Below are 20,205 nucleotides of genomic sequence, written 5' to 3'. Positions count from 1 at the left end.
ATGGGAAAAGCCCCAAGGCAAAAGATAGTGAGGCTAATTTAAAGTTAAGGAAATGCCAAGCTAAGGCCGGGCAATTATAATTAAGGATATATAATTAAAGCTGAACAATATGAAAGACCCTAACCCTTCAGGCTTACACCCCCAAGCCTCAGGAAAAGAGAAACTTCAAGCACCAGGAAATGAGAAACTAAAAAATTTAGTTCCAAGGGCAACCTGACTTAGCCATTGTTCAATCTCCCCTGCAACCATATAACAATGTAAAAAGATTTCTGTTAAGAGATGTGCTCAACTGTGACTGGGAGAGTTGCAGGTGTTCCAGGAAGGACCACCGTGACCTGTGTGTAAACTCCACTCCTGCCCTGATACCCCCCTTGAGGTTTCAGGAAAAATGTACCTGTTGACTTAACTGTACCCCCTCTGTGATCACTCTGTAACCAAACCATGATCTTATGAAACAAAATTGTATGGGAATTGTAATCTTGTGGGTTTTTCCTTTAAAAGCCCTCATGAGGCTGCAGTAGGAAGCGGCTCTTGCTCTTAGGAGCAGAGTTTGCCCTTCTATATAGAAGCTTAATAAAAACCTCTTGCTATTGCATCAACTGGACTGGACTCTGGGTTCTTGGGGCACCCACTTGAGACCCCCAACTTTGGGGTCCAACAAACAAAAAAGGAATAAGGCTCCTTTAAGAGTTTCATCCAGACAGTTTCTGCTGGTCATTGAGCCTGAGAGCAGCTAGTACCTTAAGCAGGAACAAAAAAGTAAGTAAAAATGCTTGCCATGACGCAAGCATTGGCACTCTGGAGCTCTAGGAAGGCTGACTGCAGTTCCTGGTCAAACTTCTGACCAACTGGCCTCGAGTTTCATGCTTGGTTTTCATGACCCAAGAAGCAGGCTGAGTCAGCTGGGAAAGGCGCACGCAGGATCCAGGTGTACATTATCAGTCTAAGGTTTGCTAGTATCGTCAAAAAAGACTAGAGACATGCAGTAAAAGAGATCCAGACAGAAAAACCTCTAAACAGGTTACAGTGTGTTTAACAAGGTGCTCAGGCTTAAGAAAAGGAAAAGGGTATAGTAATAGTAAAAAAATGAATAGTTTAAATAAAATAAATAAAATTAAAAAAAATAAAGTCTTTAAGACTTTAAAGAGTAAAAGAAAAAAGCCGGGGCTGGAGAGATGGCTCAGTGGTTAAGAGCATTGACTGCTCTTCCAGAGGACTTGGGTTCAATTCCCAGCACCCACATGGCAGCTCACAGCTGTCTGTGACTCCAGTTCTACAGGACCTGACACTCATGCATGTAAGAGAAAAATAAATAATTTAGCCAGGTGGTGGTGGCACATGCCTTTAATCTCAGCACTCGGGAGGCAGAGGCAGGCAGATGTCTATGAGTTTGAGGCCAGCCTGGTATAGAGAGTGAGTTCCAGGACAGCCATGGCTACACAGAGAAATCCTGTCTTGAAAAAAATTAAAAAAAGAAAAAAGCCACATAAGATGGGAAATAAACAGGTAGTCTGGATCCTGTACGTTATTATGCTGATCTTGAATTTTTTGATTGTTGAAAAGCAAAGGACAGCTGCAAAGAGACCTGGAATTGAAAGAGGGCCTGTTGGAATAAATCAGCTTATATACTTTAGGAATGCCTTAACTTTTAAAAAGTCAAAAAATATATTTGTCAAATGGAAATCAGAAATGTGTTGGAGTTTTGTTCCCACAGGAGATGAGAGGCTGTGGATTCCTTCAGGGTTATTACGGATCAGGTTTGATCAGACAAGACCTCCTGAATCTTGACAGTTGATATCTATCAGCAAAGGTTAATGCTCGTTTTCCCAGGACTTGGTCATTATCTTAAAGTTTTCTCTCTGGGACCCTAAAGACGCTTCATCACAGACAGCAAGAAGCAGTGTGGAGAAAACGAAGCCCACATTCCCAAGTGGGATGTGGGAGGCTTTTGGTTATTTGGTGGGTTATGGATGTTCTTTAAAACATCCCTTAGGGGAATATAGGATGAAAAGACAACTATTAATTTCAGATATTTTACATTGGCATGGATTTTGGAATAATGATACAAATTTGAGGTTAATTTTGTTGCACTGTATCTATGTTTCTACTCTTGTTTAAAGGACTTTTATATATTGATACAAAATTAAGGTAATTTTTGCTAATAACATACTGTATATATGTTTCTACTCTTGTTTAAAGGATTTTTGTATATTGATATATATTTTTCTTTTTTCAAGATAGGATTTCTCTGTGTAGCTTTGGAGCCTGTCCTGGATCTTGCTCTGTAGACCAGACTAGTCTCACAGAGATCTGCCTGGCTCTGCCTCCTGAGTGCTGGGATTAAAGGCATGTGCCACCAATGCCTGGCTATATATTGATAAGATTTTAAGGTTATTTTTGTTACAACAATACTATATGTATGTTTCTATTTTTGTTTGTGGTATTTTGCTTATACACTTCATTTGGAAATGTAGGGTGAAGTTCTAGTTTTTGAAAGCTATTATTATAAATTATATAAGATAATCAGGAAACATATAGGTTAGTCATTAGTCATTTATAAGCCAAATTTGTAGATATGTTAGGTATGCTTTCTAGATCATATAGAGATATATTTTAGATAGATAGATGGTCTTCAACCCTTTCAAAGATCTATAGAATATGGCATTTAAAAATGTTTTTTTAACATAGGGTTTTTCCTGACAATGAGCTACATCTGTTCCCGGTGGCACCAATTTTCTTCAGAGATGATGGGCATTGAAGAAACTCCCTATAGAGTTTGCTTTCACTGTGGCAATGTTAGCCACTAGGCAAAGAAACTGTTCTTGCATTTGACTGCTGACAATGTGCTGTGCAGACTGGACATGCAGGACACGGAGGAAAGTGACTGTTTAACTTTGCCAAAACAAGGCAGGACAGTCCTACAAAATTCCTGCTTCACAGAAGAGTCTGACAGATATTCTGCAGGACACACAGGAAAATGACTAATAAACTTTGCCAAAACAAGGCAGGATAGTCCAAATTTCTTGCTTCACTAAAAAGTTTGTCAGATATTCTGGGCCCGTAGACTAAAGATGGATGCACCAACGTTGCAGAGGAACTTTAGGTGACTATCCAGGTAGCCAAATGTCTCTGTTGTTAAATAGTATTACATCCTTCTGAGTCTTTGATGGAGTTGAAGACTAAATAGTTACAGTTGCAGTTTTCCTTAGTTATGATAGAAAGCAAATTAGGTGTAAAGTTTTGTATTCACTAAGATTGGATAGATAATGCATTATTTTCTCTGAATATGCTAACTACAAATGGACAGAATATTGTGAATGTAATCCTTACTTGATAATTATTATTCTATATAGTCTTACTATGTTTAAGTTAAAACTCTTTCATTTTTATTTAGACAAAAAGAGGGAAATGTTGTGGAATGTTATTTTAAGGTGTGTTACTTTTGTTTATGTTGCATTTGTTTAACTCTATGAAGCAGTGCTGCTGTGCCTGTCTAAAACACCTGATGGTCTAATAAAGAACTGAACAGCCTATAGTGAGGCAGGAGAATGGATAGGTGGGGCTGGCAGGTAGAGGGAATATATAGAGGGAGAAATCTGGGAGGAGAGAAAGAAGAAAAGAGAAGGAGGAGAAAAAGAAGGAAAGTAGCTAGAGGAGGAGGAGGACATCGGGGGCCAGACACCCAGCTACATTGCAAGCCATGGAGTAGGAAACAAAGTAAGGTTCCAGAAGTAAGAAAAAGGGAAAAGTCCTGAGGCAAAAGATAGAAGGGATTGTTTAAGTTAAGGAAAGCTGGCAAGAAACAGCCAACCTAAGGCCAGGCATTCATAAGTAAGAATAAGCCTCCATGTGTGTTTACTTGGGATCTGGGTGGCAGTCCCCCAAAAGAATAACCACCACCACCAACAATTATAGTTGAGCATAACTAGATATTTCAAAACACCTCAACAGTTTGTAGCTGTTCAAGGGATGACCTTGACCTCCTCTTGCTTCCTCTGTCCAAGTGCTGGGATAACAGGTGTATGACTGTACCCTACTATTTTTTAAATGTAGGTTCCAGGTGATAACTTACATATTAGAATCTGTTTTGGGAGGTGGTGGTGTTTCAATACAGGGTTTTTCTGTGTAGCCCTAGCTGATATATTAGAAACTTAATATCTAGTTTAAACTTGAGTGTGGAGTCATGTATTGTGGCACCTACCTGTGATCTAGCTCTTGGGAGGTGAAGGCAAGAGGATCACCAGACAGAGAGAGAGAGGATGAGTGTGACAAAATTCATCAGTCAACAAGTAAAGTGGCAATGCGGCATAACATACTATAGAGAATGATGAAGCATTAATCAATCAATCTTTAGCAATAAAAACTCGGGAGTCAAATATTGGGGTAAGAACCTGAAAGATGAGAGAGCAGATGGCAGTCGCCAGTTGCTTCCTACCTCTTCCGTTCCTCTGCTCAAAAAGAGCCGAGATCTTCTTTCAGCCCCGCCTTACCACTTCCTGTCTCCTCTCTGTCTACAGTCCATCAAACCTCTATGGTTAGCTAGTGGCTAGCTCTGCCCTCTGACTCCAAGCGAGCTTTATTTGTCAGAACACAATCAAAACATCGCATAACAGAATAAAATGTAGGCAGAAAAAGTGGAAGATATTGTGATTACCGTTAAAGACACACATTTTAAGAAAATGATTTTTGGGCATCCTTTCAGGTCAAATGAAGACCATTTGAGCCCTTGTCCAGCATTTTAAATTAATTTATGGGCTGGTTGATTGCAGGGTAGCAGATGGAACCCAGGGCCTCCAGCATATTAGACATGGGCTCTGCTGCTCACTGAGCTGTTCTCTGTTTAGCATCTTACGTGTGTGATCTTGGAAGTCTGTGTTGTTGGGGATTTTCTGGCTCTTTTTGGGGGGCCCACCACCCAGCTCCCAAATAAATCACACATGGAGAGACTTAATATTACTTACAACTGTCAAGCCTTATCTTGGCTTATTTTTTGTCAGCTTTTCTTTTCTTTTTTTTCAGAGCTGAGGACCGAACCCAGGGCCTTGCGATTGCTAGGCAAGTGCTCTACCACTGAGCTAAATCCCCAACCCTAGCTTTTCTTATCTTAAATTATCCCATCTACTTTTTGTCCCTGGGCTTTTCTCATTCTCTTACTTCTATAAATCTTACTCTTACTCTGTGGCTTGCTGTGTAGCTGGGTGGCTGGCCCCTGGAGTCCTCTTCCTTCTTGGGTTGCTACTTCTCTTGCTCCTCTCTCCTCCCAGATTTCTCCTTCTATTTATTCTCTCTGCCTGCCAGCCCCACCCATCCTTTTTCTTGCCTCTCTATTGGCCATTGAGTTCTTTATTAGACCAGCAGGTGTTTTAGACAAAGTATCACAGCTTCACAGAGTTAAACAAATACAACATAAACAAAAGTAACACACCTTAGAATAATATTCCCCAACATTCTTGGGCTTTGGTTTCCTTATCTGTGATGTAACCTAACAAAACAGATCTCTGAAAACCTTTCCCTAAGTTTCCAGGTTTGAGGCCTCTATGCTAAATTTTAATTATCTTTAATAGTAGTGGTTTATTTGAGTTAGTTACAGTTATAAAGGGCAAGTTATAAAGTCTCATGTTCCATGCTGGCCTCTAACTCACTATATGTTGGAGGACGACTTGAATTTTTGATTCACCTTCACCACCTCGGAGACTGGCCACAAATTCTGCTTTATGCAGAGCTGGAGAGAGAACTCCAGGTCCAGCAGACACTAGGCAAGCATTTGATCAGCTCAGCTACATCTTTGGCCTTCATGTGATGTCTTTAAGGATGCTGCTTGGTTGGAGGGAGAAGGGAAGGCGAGATGGCTCAGTGGTTGAGGCAAGATGACTCAGTGGTTATGAGCACTTCCTGCTCTTGCCCAAGACGGGGTTTGGTTCCAAACCTTACATGGTAGCTCATAAACATCTGTAACTCCAGTTGTTTTTTTTTTTTTTTTTTTTTGGTTTTTTTGAGACAGGGTTTCTCTGCGTAGCTTTGCGCCTTTCCTGAAACTCACTTGGTAGCCCAGGCTAGCCTCGAACTCACAGAGATCCTCCTGGCTCTGCCTCCTGAGTGCTGGGATTAAAGGCGTGCGCCACCACCGCCCGGCTGTAACTGCAGTTCCATGGGATCCGATGCCCGCTTCTGACCTCCGAAGGCAGCAGGGACACAGGTGAGGCTTATATTTACATGCAGGAAAAACATGCATACACATAAAGTAGAAATAACTTAAAAATAAGAAGAAACACAAAATCTTAAAAAAAAAAATAGATGCTATCCAATCTACAGTGTTGTTCAATCCAGGACTGTACACTGTGGTAACATGAAGTACTTCTAGATTAAAGGGTCGTGTCTGTATTCCAGAAGCCCTCTGGTGGCAATATAAATAGTGAAATCTGCACTCAGTATCCCACATATTTTAATATCTGCACTTTTAGTAGTCTATATAAAATTTAAATACCGAATGAACACTTTGTCAAGCCACCTATTACCCACATAATAGATGATTCTTTCCGGAGTGAATTTTTCCACGGTTATCTTCACTTAATCACCCTACCAAACAAAGTCATTTTTGTTTTGTTTTGCTTTTCTAAACAGGCCTTTATTAAGCCGAATCAATCCAAAGAAAAAAAGTGAAGGGAGCAAAACTCTTCCAAACCTTTCATCTTTAGGTTAGGCTTGAGTTTCCGTGTTCCTGGCACCCGGGGTCACGCCTTCTGTTACAGCAGATGTCAAGACTGCACAGGTTTCCTCTCCCGGAACAATTTAGCTGTTGACCAGTGCCCGCCGCAAAAGAGCGCGCAAAGCGCATCCCCTAGCAACGTTTGTGGCGGTGATGCTGGGAGTTGTAGTTTGCGTGTGCCCGAGAGGCCTGCGCGCAAGCTCACAGGGGCGGTAGGAACTACACTTCCCAAGAGCCATCGGAGCAGGGCTGGGCGGGGCCAGGCGAGGAGGCGGGGCTCTGGCCGCCGCGGTGGTTGTGGCGGCTCATTCGTAAATGCCGCGGCTACTGGATGGTGACTCTGTTATTGGTTGGAGTGGTCTGGACCGCTGGCTCTTCGTGGAACGGTAACTGGGGGGCGAAAGGAGCCGGAGGAGGCCGGTCGGTTCCTGAGAGGCCAGCTCGGGCTTCGGGCTGGCGTGGCGCGGAGGGCCGGGCGCCGGCGGGCGGCGGTGGTTCCGGGGCTTTTAAACCCGCTTTGTTCTTCCGAGCACCCGGGAGATCGCCCCTCAAGGGAGGGCGGTGGGTGTTTCTGTCCCGGGTGAGGCGGGCAAGAGGCTCCGGTGACGCCCGCCGGGGACACTGTCTCGCCGGGCCGGGTGTATTGGTGCTGCTTGATGTCCTTCAGGGTCCATCGGGGCTTCTCCAAAAGCTTTGTGGCTTTCGAGAAGAGTTGTGTTTTCCGGGGAGGTGGACCTGTCAGCCGAAAGTTTTCAAGGTCTGAATTGTCCCCTCCTATCTTCCTCCGCCTCCAGTGCAGATATTTTATGTTTTGTTCAGATAGCTTTAAAGACGTCAACCTTTCAATTAGTCGACTTTTAAAATTTTTGTATTTTTAAAGACAGCTTTATCGATGTGTAGTTAGTTTATGGCAATGCCTACAGCTTCATGAACAGATACCGTATACCTCAGATTTTAATGTCTGTGTATACATTATATACTGTTCTAGACATTTTATCACTTGTGGTTCACCAAGGCTTTCATATTAGTAATAAAAAGCAGACTTGGGGGGAACACTTTTGGCGTTCCTGAGACAAGGACTTGATGTAGTCCAAGCTGGCCTCCAACTCAAATATTGCATTAAGTCTGTGCATCCCCAATGCCCGACTGTGACTCAGTATTTCTATACTTAAAAATGGCAGTAAGTAATTTTTTAGGATCATAGGAAGGAAATTGTTGCAATGTGCAGACGTTTTAGTCCTTTAAAAAAGTGTGTGTGTGTGTGTGTGTGTGTGTGTGTGTGTGTGTGTGTAAAGACAGTGTTAAGATGCTGCCTTAAACCAACATTACACTTTTGTCAGTCTGGTAGGGAGTTATTGACTATTTTCACATTACAGAGTGACTTCGAAGTTTGTTTACTTTCTAAATTAAGATTTTTCTTATTCATCTAAAGGTTGCTATTTTAAAGTATTGTGTCTGTGATTTGTATTGGGTTCGTGCATGTCATGGTTCATGTGTGGAGGTTCCGGCACTAGCTCAGGCTTAAGCACATTACCCACTTGGAGCCATTGCAGTTTTTGTTTTTAAGACAGTTTCTCATATTAACTCACACTGTCTTCTGGACCTTGCACTATAGCCAGACTGTTCTCACACTAATGACACTTCCTTCTCAGTGCTGGGGTCCCCTGTGTGAGCCCCTAGGTTTGGATTAAAAAAAAAAAATTCTTACTAAGGATGTTGAAATTTCACCAAGGTTGACTGGAAAATCCCTGCCTTACCTTTTTAGGTAGGTTCCTAATGTAAAAACAGTTAGGATTAGCTTTCTTACAACAAGAAATGACTATTCAGGAATGAACAGATACTGGATACCGGCAGCCAGTTAATGTATGCTACTCTGAAGTGTGTGTATAACACAGTGTCTGTACTCCCTGAAGGCAGGAGCCTTTCCCCGGAAGTACCAGCCCCTATCTCTCTCGGTGTTCTAGTTTGGTTTTCTGTGCTGTGACAAAATACTGACCAGCTTGGGGAGGAGAGGGTTTATTTCAGCTTACAAGTTATGGTCTGTCATTCAGAGGAGCCAGGGAAGGAGCTCGAGGTAGGAACCGAAACCATGGAAGAGTGATGCTTAGTGCCTCCCTTCCTGGCTTGCTTTCCCCCATAACCCAGAACCACCTGCTCAGGAGTGGCATTACCCACAGTGGCTGGGCCCTCCCACGTCAGTCATTAATTCAGATGCACCCAAGGACTTGCCTACTACAGAGCAGTCTGATGGAGGCGATTCCTCAGGGGAGGTTCCTTTTTCCCAAATGACTAGTTTTGTCAAGCTGACAAAAACTAACCGCCACACTGGGTTTTATAACTTGATTTTTCTTCCCCTCACTAGTGAACTTTATGTATGAGCATCATTTGTGTGCCTAGTCCCCTCACAGGTCAGGGGAGGGTGTTGAATCCCATGGAACTGGAGTTTTGGATGGCCTTGAGTTACCATGTAGGTTCTGGGACTTGAACTCACATCCTCCACAAGAGCTCTTAACCATTGAGCCACCTCTCCAGCCCCTGTCTAATTTCTTATAATACAGATTGCTCTGTACTTTATGATTAACAGTATATCTTGGATAGTTTTTTTTTTTTTTGGTTTTTCGAGACAGGGTTTCTCTGTGTAGCTTTGGAGCCTGTCCTGGAACTCACTCTGTAGCCCAAGCTGGCCTTGAACTCACAGAGATCCACCTGCCTCTGCTCCCCCCACCCCCCAGTGCTGGGATTAAAGGCATGCACCATCACCGCCCGGCAAGGTTTTTATTTTTATTTATGTGTGTGTGTGTAAGTGTAATGACTGTATGCCCTATGAGTTCAAGTGCTGGCGGAGGTCAGAAATGGGCATCAGATTCCCAGCAGCTGGAGCTGTGGGTGGTTGTGAGCTGTCTGTCCCATGTGGTTGCTGGAAACTGAACTTGGCTTTTATGGAAGAGCAGGAAGAGCTCTTAACCACCGAGCCCTCTTTCCAGCCCCTTGTGGTTTTTTGAGACAGGGTCTTACTTATTCTGTGGGGCAGCTAGCCTGGAATTCACAGTGTAAGTTAGTTTGGTCTGGAACTCATGGTAATCTACTTGCCTCAGCTTCCTAGGTGCTGGAGTTAGAGGTGTGGGCCACTACGCTTGGCTTGTTTACTTATTTTAGTATGGTATACTGAGTCCAGGGTCTCACGTGGTAAACAAACATCACAAAGCTCCATCTTGAGGCAGGGTCTCACACTGTATCTCAGGTTGGCCTGGAACTCCCTTGCCTTAGTCTCTTCAGTGCTGGTGGAACAGGTGGGGGTCACAACACCTGCTTCTTTCAGTTTACTGCAAATCTGAGCTTGTGCCAATAAGACAATGGTACACAACGCCTAGAGGCAAAATTGCTAGACCAGAGCTTTTGTGCGTTTTACAGCTTGGATAGATAACTGCCTTACTTTCCGCATATGTTATATATCTAAGGAATACTGACTAAAAGAATTTCTGTTTCGTCATATTGTCTTTATAGCAGTCTCTAGTCTTTGTCAACCCAGTGCATGGGGGCAAAAAAAGGTATATTGTTACTGTCATCATTTTTGGCTTTTCAATGGCATGAGGGTGAACATATTCTGATGCTTAGACATCTATTTTTCTGTTTATATCTTTTGTATATTTGTTATACACCACTTGGAAAGCTAGATATGTTTGTTAGCCACAAAATTTCTAGGTTTTATTTCTTTGTGTGAGTGCATACCTCTCCCTTGTGTGTGCGTGTGCGTGTGCGTGCGTGAGTGTGTGCGTGCGTGTGTATGTGCGCGCGCAAGTGCGCGTGCGTGTGCGTGTGCATGTGCGTGTGTGTGCGTGTGCGTGTGTGTGTATGATTAAACCTATGTCCACAGGAGGCCCTAGGCTCCCAGGCCACCCTTCCCTCTTCCACTCTGCCTTCTTACTTTCTCATCTGTCTTATGCTCTAATACCTGACTCTCTTCCTGAGCATCTACATCATCATGGGTAGACAGGGATGGGTGGGGATGGGAACATGAGGGATCAGGTAGGGGATGGAGGAAAAGAGTACTAAAAGAGGTGACTGCCTTAATGCTTAGTCCTACTGCAGCTTGGTATGTCATGGTTTGTTGATATGCATGGGAGACCTGCCCTTTTCTGAACAGAAACGGAGGAGGAGGTGGGGGGCAAAGAGAATGTGGTGGTAGTGGGGGGGGATTGGGAGAAGAAGAGGGAAGGGAAACTGTGGTCAGGATATAAAATAAGTAAATAAATAAGTTAATAATTAAAATAAAAAAAGAAGGCAGTCTGAGCAAGCCATGAGGAGCAAGCCAGTAAGCAGCACTCCTCCATGGCCTCTGCATCAGCTCCTGCCTTCGGACTCCTGCCTTGGCTTCTTCTTCTTCTCCTTCTCCTTCTCCTTCTCCTTCTCCTCCTCCTCCTCCCCCCCCCCTCTTCCTCCTCCCCCCCTCCTCCTCCTCCTCCTCTTCTTCTTCTTTTTTGTTTTTTTTTTGAGACAGGGTTTCTCTGTGTAGTTTTGGTCCCTGTCCTGGATCTCATTCCATAGACCATGCTGGCCTTGAACTCACAGAGATCCGCCTGTCTCTGCCTCCCGAGTGCTGGGATTAAAGGCGTGTGCCACCACCACCTGGCCTCTGCCTTGGCTTCTCTAAGTGATGGATTTATAAGCTATAAGGTGAAATAAAGCCTTTCCTCCTGGTCATGGTGTTTTGTTTTGGTGGTTTTTTAGATTTATTTATTTATTTATTATGTCTACAGTGTTCTGTCTGCATGTATGCCTGCACACCAGAAGAGGGCACCAAATCTCATTATAGATGGTTGTAAGCTGCCATGTGGGTGCTGGGAATTGAACTCAGGACCTCTGGAATAACATCCAGTGCTCTTAACCTCTGAGCCATCTCTCTAGCTCTGGTCATGGTGTTTATCACAGCAATAGAAACCCCAGGACCTGTTAACAGCTGTGTGTACCCAGAGCCGAAAACAGTAGAACATGAAATTAGAGAATGTTAGTAGAGGAAAATCAGACATAGGAAGGAGCCTGTCTTCTCTGTGTAAGTATTTCTTTAATGTAGTTCACCACCAAAAATTGATGATTCATACAGGAAGCTCCTATGACTCGAGCCAATGTAATTTTTATTGTTGAACATTGAATGAACACAAATAATACTTTGTAGTACTGAAATTATTTTAAACGCAAAGTTCTGACTTATTTTTAACAATTTTAGCAAACAAATCTACCAAGTTCCTTCTGTTTGTATGGGACTAGGCAGTAGAGGGTGCATAGGCTTTTCTAGGGTCTCCACAGTTTGGTAGCATATGAATAAACATGATAACAAAATACTATTAATACCGAGATTAGTGCTAACTGTTGATGCTAGGGTCACCTGGAATACGGGCAGGGTCTGACTGCCAGTGGCTGAGGACTTGTATAAGTGGGACAGAGTGCCAAAGCAGACACGGGGGGCGGGGTGGGTTAGTGTGATGACTTTTGTTCAGTTCCCCAAATGGGCAAAGAAACAAGTGTATGTGTACAATAGTACTTGACATTGGCTGTGCCTTCTTGAGATACACACATACACATACACATACAAAATACACACACACACACACACACACACACACACACACATATATATATATACATACACATACAATATATATATGTATATATATATATTTGGAATTGAAGAACTTAAGGGTGTCTAAGATCCTATAGTTTTAGGTCAACTCATCTAGCATGTGTATATCTTACTAATTAAATGATTAGATCGTAAGTGTCCTGAGGTTTCTGATCTACTCTCTTTACATTTCTGAAGTAAAACTCAAATCAACCAAGCAGTTTACTGTTCAGTTGCTTTTCTTATTAAAGTCTTTTTTTTTTATGCTTGCCTATATCGTGTGTGTGCGCGCGCGTTTGCGTGTGTGTGCATGTTTGCATGTGTGTGTGTGTGTGCATGTGTGTGTGCATGTGTGCATGTGTGCGTGTGTGTGTGTGTGTGTGTGTGTGTGTGTGTGTATGTATGTGTGTGTGTGTGTGCGCGCGCGCGCGCGCGCGCGCGTGCTGTGTAAGAATGCTGAGGTCGGAGGACAGCTTGTAGGAGTGGTTCTCTTCTACCATGTAGGACCTGGGGATTGAACTCATGCCATCAGGCTTGGTGGCAAGCATCTTTACCACTGAACCACCTTGTCACTCCCTGTGACAGTCTTCTGTGTAGTTAATGTTAGTTTTCGCGCTGGGTTGAGGCTTGGGCTACTTTGGGCGGAGCATATGTAACAGTTTTAATGAAGACTCATTGTTGGCTTTCTTTTTACAGGTGCTAAAAGTCAGTAGGTGTTCTGGATTTCCCAGTGTTTAAAAGGATCATTAGACTGAAATGTTCCTGATGCCAACCTCTTCAGAATTAAACAGTGGGCAGAACTTCCTAACCCAGTGGATGACCAGTCCTCGGGCTGGGGTCATATTAAATCGAGGATTTCCTACTTTGGAAGATGAGAAACAAGCAGTTACAAATGTCTCTTCCAGCTTCCCAGTTAAAGCCACCCGCTTTTCCAACAGCTTCAGCATTAGTAGTGAAGAGGGTTCCTTCCAGGAAGAAGAGAAGTTGGAGGCTGGAGGACTTTATAAACTACAGTCAGAAAACTCCGAAGCCTATGCAGTCTTTCCTCTAGTTAAAAAGGAACCAATGGTGTCATGTCAGGATGCCCCTGGATACCAGGAAGATAACAAAAACGACTTTATGCCTGATCTTGCGAGTGAACTCAAAGAAGTGGCTAATAAGAACCTGCTTTTTAAAAAACTGGAACAGGTAGGGTTTGGCCCGAGTGATATTTGTATTGTTATAGGTGTTGTATTATTGGTTGTCTTGTCTTCCCTTTTTGTCCTCTGTCTAATGTGAAACGTTAAGATGTGTTTGATAAACATACACAGAATGTAGCAGTTAAGATAAATTCATGGTTTTAAATTGCCACTTGTGAAGTCAGAAATGGTTGATCAACTATCAGAAAATATTTGATGTCCTGGTATACCCATCCCCTTGTCAGACTGGAAGGAGTCGCTTTCCCCGTTTCTTATTTGAAATACTGATAGTGTTTCCTTTAGAAGAAATTAGATTTTAGTGTTCTTGTAGCAAATATACTTATGGGGGGGTGGGCGGGAAACATCTTTTTTTGAAATTATTTACCAGGGCTGATCTGGGAAGGGAGGATGGAGGAATTAAGATAAATGATAAGGGGTGTCGAGAAGTATAATATTACTTGATTTTACATTAAAAGCTGAAAGAAATACAGCAGAAGAAGCAGGAGCAACTGAAGAGGCAGCAGCTGGAACAGCTGCAGAGGCTCATGGAGGAGCAGGAGAAGCTGCTCATCATGGTGTCTGGGCAGCACAGGCTTCCAGGTATGTCTGGCTTGCACACAGCCCTCAGGTCAACAGCGAGACAGAGTTACAATGCTGCTCACCTTGAATTGCTTGGCAGATTATTTCTACGTCCCTCTGTCACGGGGAACTCCAGCTTCTTTAGGACCAGGTGGCTGGACACCAGTAACTCTACACATAGCTTAGCTTTCCTTCTCCTAGGTTTTTCTCCCCAAATCAGTGAGTGCTAGTGGGGGATGTAGCTCAGTGAGCACTAGGGGGTGGATGTACCTCAGTGAGCATGAGCTGGGGATGTAGCTCAGTGAGCGCATGCCTAGCATGTGCGAGGCCCTGGGTTCAGCCCCCAGCACCATGTGTATTTGAGAATGCCTTCAAGCATGGCACGTACACTCCAGAATGCTAGGGAGCCTCTCTGATCCCAGTATTATGTAGACCAGGTTGGCTTCAAACTCACAAAGGAATTTCACCTTACAGCTTATAAATCCATGACTTAGAGAAGCCAGGGCAGGGTCCTGAAGGCAAGAGTTGATGCAGAGGCCACGGAGGAGGACTTGCTCCTCATGGCTTGCTCAGACTGCCTTTTTTTAAATTAATTGATTGATTTTACTATAGTTTCCCCTTTCTTTCTCCTCTCAGTCCACCCCCGCCCCCAGCCACATTCTCTTTGCCCCCCACCTCCTCCTCCGTTTCTGTTCAGAAAAGGGCAGGTCTCCCATGGGTATCAACAAAGTATGGCATATCGAGTTGCAGTGAGACTAAGCACCATGTCTGCCTGCATGCTGCCATGTTTCTCACCATGACAATAATGGACTAAACTTCTGAAACTATAAGCCAGCCCCAATTAAATGTTTTTCTTTATATTATATGAGTTGCCATGGTCATGGTGTCTCTTCACAACAATAGAAACCCTAAGACAGATGGTAACATTGTCAGTGGATCATGTTTCACAAATTGAAAGAAGTGATCCGGAGCAGTATGTTTGTTTCTTGGCACTACCCTTTAAGAGACATATTTTAGATGTTCAGGAAGTGCCTGTTTTGTTCAGATACTGTGCTGGACACTGAGAATACAGAGAAAAAGACACTGGCAATGAATGTGCCAAGTGTGGCTGGTGAAGAGGGTGGCGGGGTGGGGAGGGTGGGGTAAGAAATGTGGATGCTTTTTTTTTTTTTTTTTGAGAAATATAGACAGTCCATGGTTTTTTTTTTTTTTTTAATCATATATCTATTGATCTATCAACAGGTAGATAAAGAGACAGGGACAGGGACGCGGGGCTTACTATGTAGCTCTGGCTGGCCTGGAACTCTTTATGTAGACCAGGTTGGCTTCAAACATACAGAGATCTACCTCTCAAGTACACTACCACACTTAGCTTATCTTAAAATAATTGAATAGTTTATAATTGCTTTGTAGAATCCATGAACAACAAAGATAATTCAAATAACAGGCTATGACACATTTTACTGTAAAGTACAGCTATGATTAAATGACGGCAGCAGATTGCAGTTACTAATGTGAGATCTAGCCCTATACAGTTTGGAACACTTAGCTTTGACACAATGGGATTTTGAATTTCATAATTTGATTTTCATTTTTTTATTTTGGTCCTGGAGGTTAGACCTAGAGACTTGTGCCTGCTAAGCATATACTCTATTATTAAGTGACACAGGAGATTGCTTTTCAGACTTTGTGGTCTCGAGACTCTTTGTCTTTTTTGTGACAAGGTCTAATTTGTTGCCTTTTTAATCTTTCATTAAAGATAATGGGTTTTATTATGGCATTTTCATGATATATATTCATTGTACTATGGCCATATTTTCTCTCTCTCCTTTTCTCCCCAGTTGCACTCTTAGATTATTGAAGATACTAAAGAATTTTTTGTTGTAAAGGATGTAGTTATGAGTAAGTTATGGTGTTAGTTAGCCCTTCACTGCTGTGATGTAATACCTGAGATAAACAATGCAAGAACTGTTGATTTTGGCTCATTGCTCTGAGGTTTCCGCCCATGTTGCTTGGTCCTGATGCTGTGGGCCTGTGGCCGCTTCATTTGCTGTGGTGGGAGTAGGTGATGGAGGAGCTGCTAATTTGTTCCAACCAGGCTCCACTTCCTAAAAGTTCTGTTATGTCTCAGTAGAGTCACCAAATGGTGACCAAGCTTTTAGTTCATGTGTCTTTGTGGGGCTATATTCTGAAATCAGTGTGGAGTTTCCTCAAAAAGTTGAGAACTGATCTGCCACAAGACCTAGCTATACCACTTTTAGGCATCTACCCAAAAGACTCTACATCTTTTTTGAATTAAAAGAAGTCAGCTGATTCTCCTTTACTTCTACATCTGGTCTCCTTTTATATGGCTATGTTATTAGGGGAAAAGGAGTACTTAATATCTTTTTCAGAAAACTTTAGATATTCCTCTTTGTGTGCTAAGCAAGTGGTCTTTTCTTTTCTTTTTTCTGAGACATGGTTTCTCTGTATAATAGCCCTGGCTGTCCTCCAACTCAATTTGTAGACCAGGCTGGCCTCGAACTCACAGAGATCCGCCTGCCTCTGCCTCCTGAGTGCTGGGATTAAAGACCTGCACCATCACACCTGGCTGCAACTGATATTTTCTTAGTGGCTGTTCCCAGCATGGAATCTAAAACCTTATCAATGAACTTTTCACATTTTAAATAAATTGACTATCTAGACATTGTGAATATTGTTTTTAATATATGACTTAGTGCATTGGTTATCCAGAAAATAGTAATTCATTGACTTATATAGGTCTTCAGAACATTGGCAGATCGCACACAGTACAAAAATTGCACGTAGCTGGGTATAATGGTGCATGCTTTTTAATTATAGCCTTTGGAAGGCAGAGGCAGGCAGATCTCTGTGAGTTTGAGGCCAGCCTGGTCTACAGAGTATCAGGACAGCCAGGGCTACATAGTGAGATTCTATCTCAAAACAACAACAACAATTGCATGTGTTAATATTACGATGAACTCAATCTTAAAATCCTGAAGTACTATAAAGCTGCAAGATTCACCATGGTAGCCATTTTCCAGAATTACAAGTTTTACTTGAAAGGCCAAATTATGTGTTAGATCAGATACCATGAGCTGCTTTTTTTGAAGTCACAGCATTCTTTGTTGAGAAAATGTCCGTTAAAAGTACAAGCTTAAATAACTGTGGTTTGCCTACCTTTCATGCTCATAAATCAGAGTGATATTCTCTGAGTAAGGTGAGTCTGCAGCTCAGTTACACAGCCCCTTTTTGATCTGCAGCAGGAAGGATTTATGAGTAATTGCCATTGTTCCAGGTTTGAGATTTCATAAAATTAATTTTTTATATTATTTGAGGACATTCCTTTATTTGCTTATCTATCTATTTATTTTTTGAGACAGGATTTCATTCTATAGCTCCAGCTGGCCTGGAACTTGCTGTGATGACCAGACTGGTCTTAAATTTATTATTATGTGAGAATTTCATGCATATATATATTTGCACACACACACACACACATATATATATATATTTATACACATATATATGTATACATACACACATATACATATATTTTTATATTTATTCCCACACTCTACCAGACTGCACCCAACAAACTCTTCATGGCTCACTTGAGTCTAATTAGCATTTCTTGTATATGCAAGAGTATGGTGCCATCTGCTGGAACAGGGACAACCTTCCAGGGGCCACATGCCTGAAGAAAGCTCATTCTGTGTAGTGGCCCACACTTTTTAATCCCAGCACTCAGGAGGCAGAGGCAGGTGGATCTCTGGGTTCGAGGCCAGCTTAGTCTACTACAAAGTGAGTTCCAGGACAGACAAGGCTGTATACAGAGAAACTGTTTCTCAAAAAAGAAGAAGAAGAAGGAGGAGGAGGAGGAGGAGGAGGAGGAGGAGGAGGAGAAGGAGAAGGAGAAGAAGAAGGAAGAAGAAGAAGAAGAAGAAGAAGAAGAAGAAGAAGAAGAAGAAGAAGAAGAAGAAGAAGAAGAAGAAGAAGAAGAAAATTGACTCTCCTTTTTCCAGTAGACGTTTAGCAAAACAACAGTAGTAAGTGGGTTTATTTCCTAAGGCCTATAGCCTCCCCAGGCATGCACTTTTGACCAGGTTTACAGTGTTACTAGAATCAGTTCCCTGCTGTGAAGCAGGCTGAAAATTCAATAAGAAAACAGTTAACCCCAACAGGCGTTCCCCTATTGCACCAGTGGTCCCCACTTTGTAGGGGACCCAGCACTGGGTCAGGCAGTTGATGACCTTGCTCCCTCAGCATCCTGCAGAGCATCTTTGGGCACTATGAAGCGTGACTGCAGCATTTCTTTTCTTATATTGCTTTTTGTTTTTGTTTTTCAAGACAGGGTTTCTCTGTGTAGTTTTGATGCCTGTCCTGGATCTCACTCTGTAGACCAGGCTGGCCTCGACCTCACAGAGATCCATCTGGTTCTGCCTCTGAGTGCTAGGATTAAAGGCGTGTGCCACCACTGCCCGGCAACTGCAGCATTTCTAAGTAAAACTTTATTTGTAAACTGTGATGCACAGTGGTGGCAAACACTGCTAACACAAAACTGCTGTCCTTCCTTGAACTAAGACTCCAGCAGTTTTCTAGTTTGCCATTGCTTTACCAATGGATCATTTATGGAAATAGTTTGGTGGTTTCCTGAAAAGGTCTTGAAGATCTTTAGGTCATACTTTGAAAATAGCTACCCTGGGATATTTTATCAAAGAACTCATTAGATTTAGCTGGGATATCGGCCACTCCAAAATATTTAGATGCTGGAGTGGGTCGGGTAATGAAAAGTTGAAGCTGACTTTCTCATTTTAGATGTGGGCTGGGGATGAAGTAGACACAGAATGGGCAGCACTGATTACTTTGGTTTTGAGACAGGTTCTCACATATCCCCGGCTGGCGTTAAACTCGGTATATAGCTGAGGATGACTGACTTTCTGGTCCTTCTGCCTCATCTTGTGTGCTGGGATTAAAGTTACGCACCAGCATGTCTGGTTTTATGCATCGCTGGGGATTGAACATACTCTAATTCATGCTAGGCAAACACTGCCCACTGAGCTGCACCCCAGCAGCAGTGACTGTTTTATTAACCACTTCTCCATGTGTCTTTATCCCAGATTTAGGTGAGGCAATCAGGTGAACAGGGCAGGCGGCAGGATTTCAGGGCTGGTATAGCAGACAGCATCTGGTATGCCGTCCATCCTCTGAGAAGTGACGTTTAGAGGCATACAGCCTGGCTGAGACTTAAACAAAATAGACAAAAGTAACATACACTTAGAAACTACAAAGTCACTCATCATTTCTTTACCCAACAATACCAAAATTTTAGGGTTGATCTGAAGGAGAGGAGACTAGTTACTAGTCACAGTAGCTAATGAGAGCCCAGATGGTTGTCGCTGCACTGCTTTGCTCCTTCCTGTGCCTGCCTGTCCCTGGACACAGTTGACAGCTGCCATGGTGTTTCACAGATGCCTAGGAATGGCAACTTCTGAGCTAGGCACACTGCAACTGTATAGTATAAATATTCTCTAACCTTAAAGTATGTGACGTTTGTTTACTCTGAGTAAAAATAATGTTGTACTTTTGTTAAACAATGTACTAATAAGGAGAAAAATGCTTTTATTATTTGGAAACTACTTTATGGGGTGAGTGATCACTACTGCATAAAAGTCAGAGTATTGTAGGATGGTCTCAGCTTTGTTGATTTTTTTCTTGATTCATCTGTAAGGTACACTACTGCCTGACGATGACCAGAGCCAGAAGTATAGATCTCCAGGAAGTTTAGCCTTGGGAGAGAAAGCCACTCCCTTCCTGCCATCACATAGCTTCGCAAATCCAACAAATCCAACCCAAGAAAACCTGCATGCTTCCAACATTTTATCCAATGAACAAAGCAATTTCTGTAGAGCTACTCATCAAGATTCTGCCTTAACTTCAAAACATGCTTCTGATGTGTTTGATGAGTCCCCATATCCAGAAGCACATGTGAGAATAACTGACTTAAAGGAAGAAAATCGTGACCATCCTTCAGGTGAGTCCCATAATAGAGTCATTAGGCTTCGAAGACAAGGGTCATCCTTTGTATTTTTCCTGCATCCTCTGCATGGTCACTGACCTGAGCT

The 20,205-nt window shown here is 42.7% G+C and overlaps 2 protein-coding genes across 3 annotated transcripts in view; one reads left to right on the top strand and one right to left on the bottom strand.

The window, feature by feature from the left end:
• Positions 1-6,808, bottom strand: part of Parp4 (poly(ADP-ribose) polymerase family member 4) — a 119,116-nt gene extending 112,308 nt beyond the window's left edge. Inside the window, exon 1 of the mRNA XM_076545056.1 lies at positions 6,683-6,808. The gene's annotated coding sequence lies outside the window, so the exon portion shown is untranslated. The remainder of the gene's footprint in view (positions 1-6,682) is intronic.
• A 58-nt stretch (positions 6,809-6,866) lies between these two features.
• Cpap (centrosome assembly and centriole elongation protein) overlaps positions 6,867-20,205 on the top strand; it is a 43,588-nt gene continuing 30,249 nt past the window's right edge. Inside the window, exons 1-5 of one of the 2 annotated variants that reach the window (XM_042284922.2) lie at positions 6,953-7,092; positions 7,374-7,463; positions 13,020-13,511; positions 13,978-14,101; positions 19,812-20,114. In XM_042284922.2, the coding sequence (XP_042140856.2) occupies positions 13,080-13,511; positions 13,978-14,101; positions 19,812-20,114 (859 nt within the window). In that variant the 5' untranslated portion in view covers positions 6,953-7,092; positions 7,374-7,463; positions 13,020-13,079. Of the gene's footprint in view, positions 7,093-7,373; positions 7,464-13,019; positions 13,512-13,977; positions 14,102-19,811; positions 20,115-20,205 lie in introns of both variants that reach the window. The other variant, XM_006993461.4, reaches the window with a different exon arrangement.

This window comes from Peromyscus maniculatus, chromosome 9, assembly GCF_049852395.1.
Source record: "Peromyscus maniculatus bairdii isolate BWxNUB_F1_BW_parent chromosome 9, HU_Pman_BW_mat_3.1, whole genome shotgun sequence".
NCBI classification, from domain to species: domain Eukaryota; kingdom Metazoa; phylum Chordata; class Mammalia; order Rodentia; family Cricetidae; genus Peromyscus; species Peromyscus maniculatus.
Note: the sequence above shows the minus strand (reverse complement) of the source record. Positions and strands in the feature narration are given on the sequence as shown.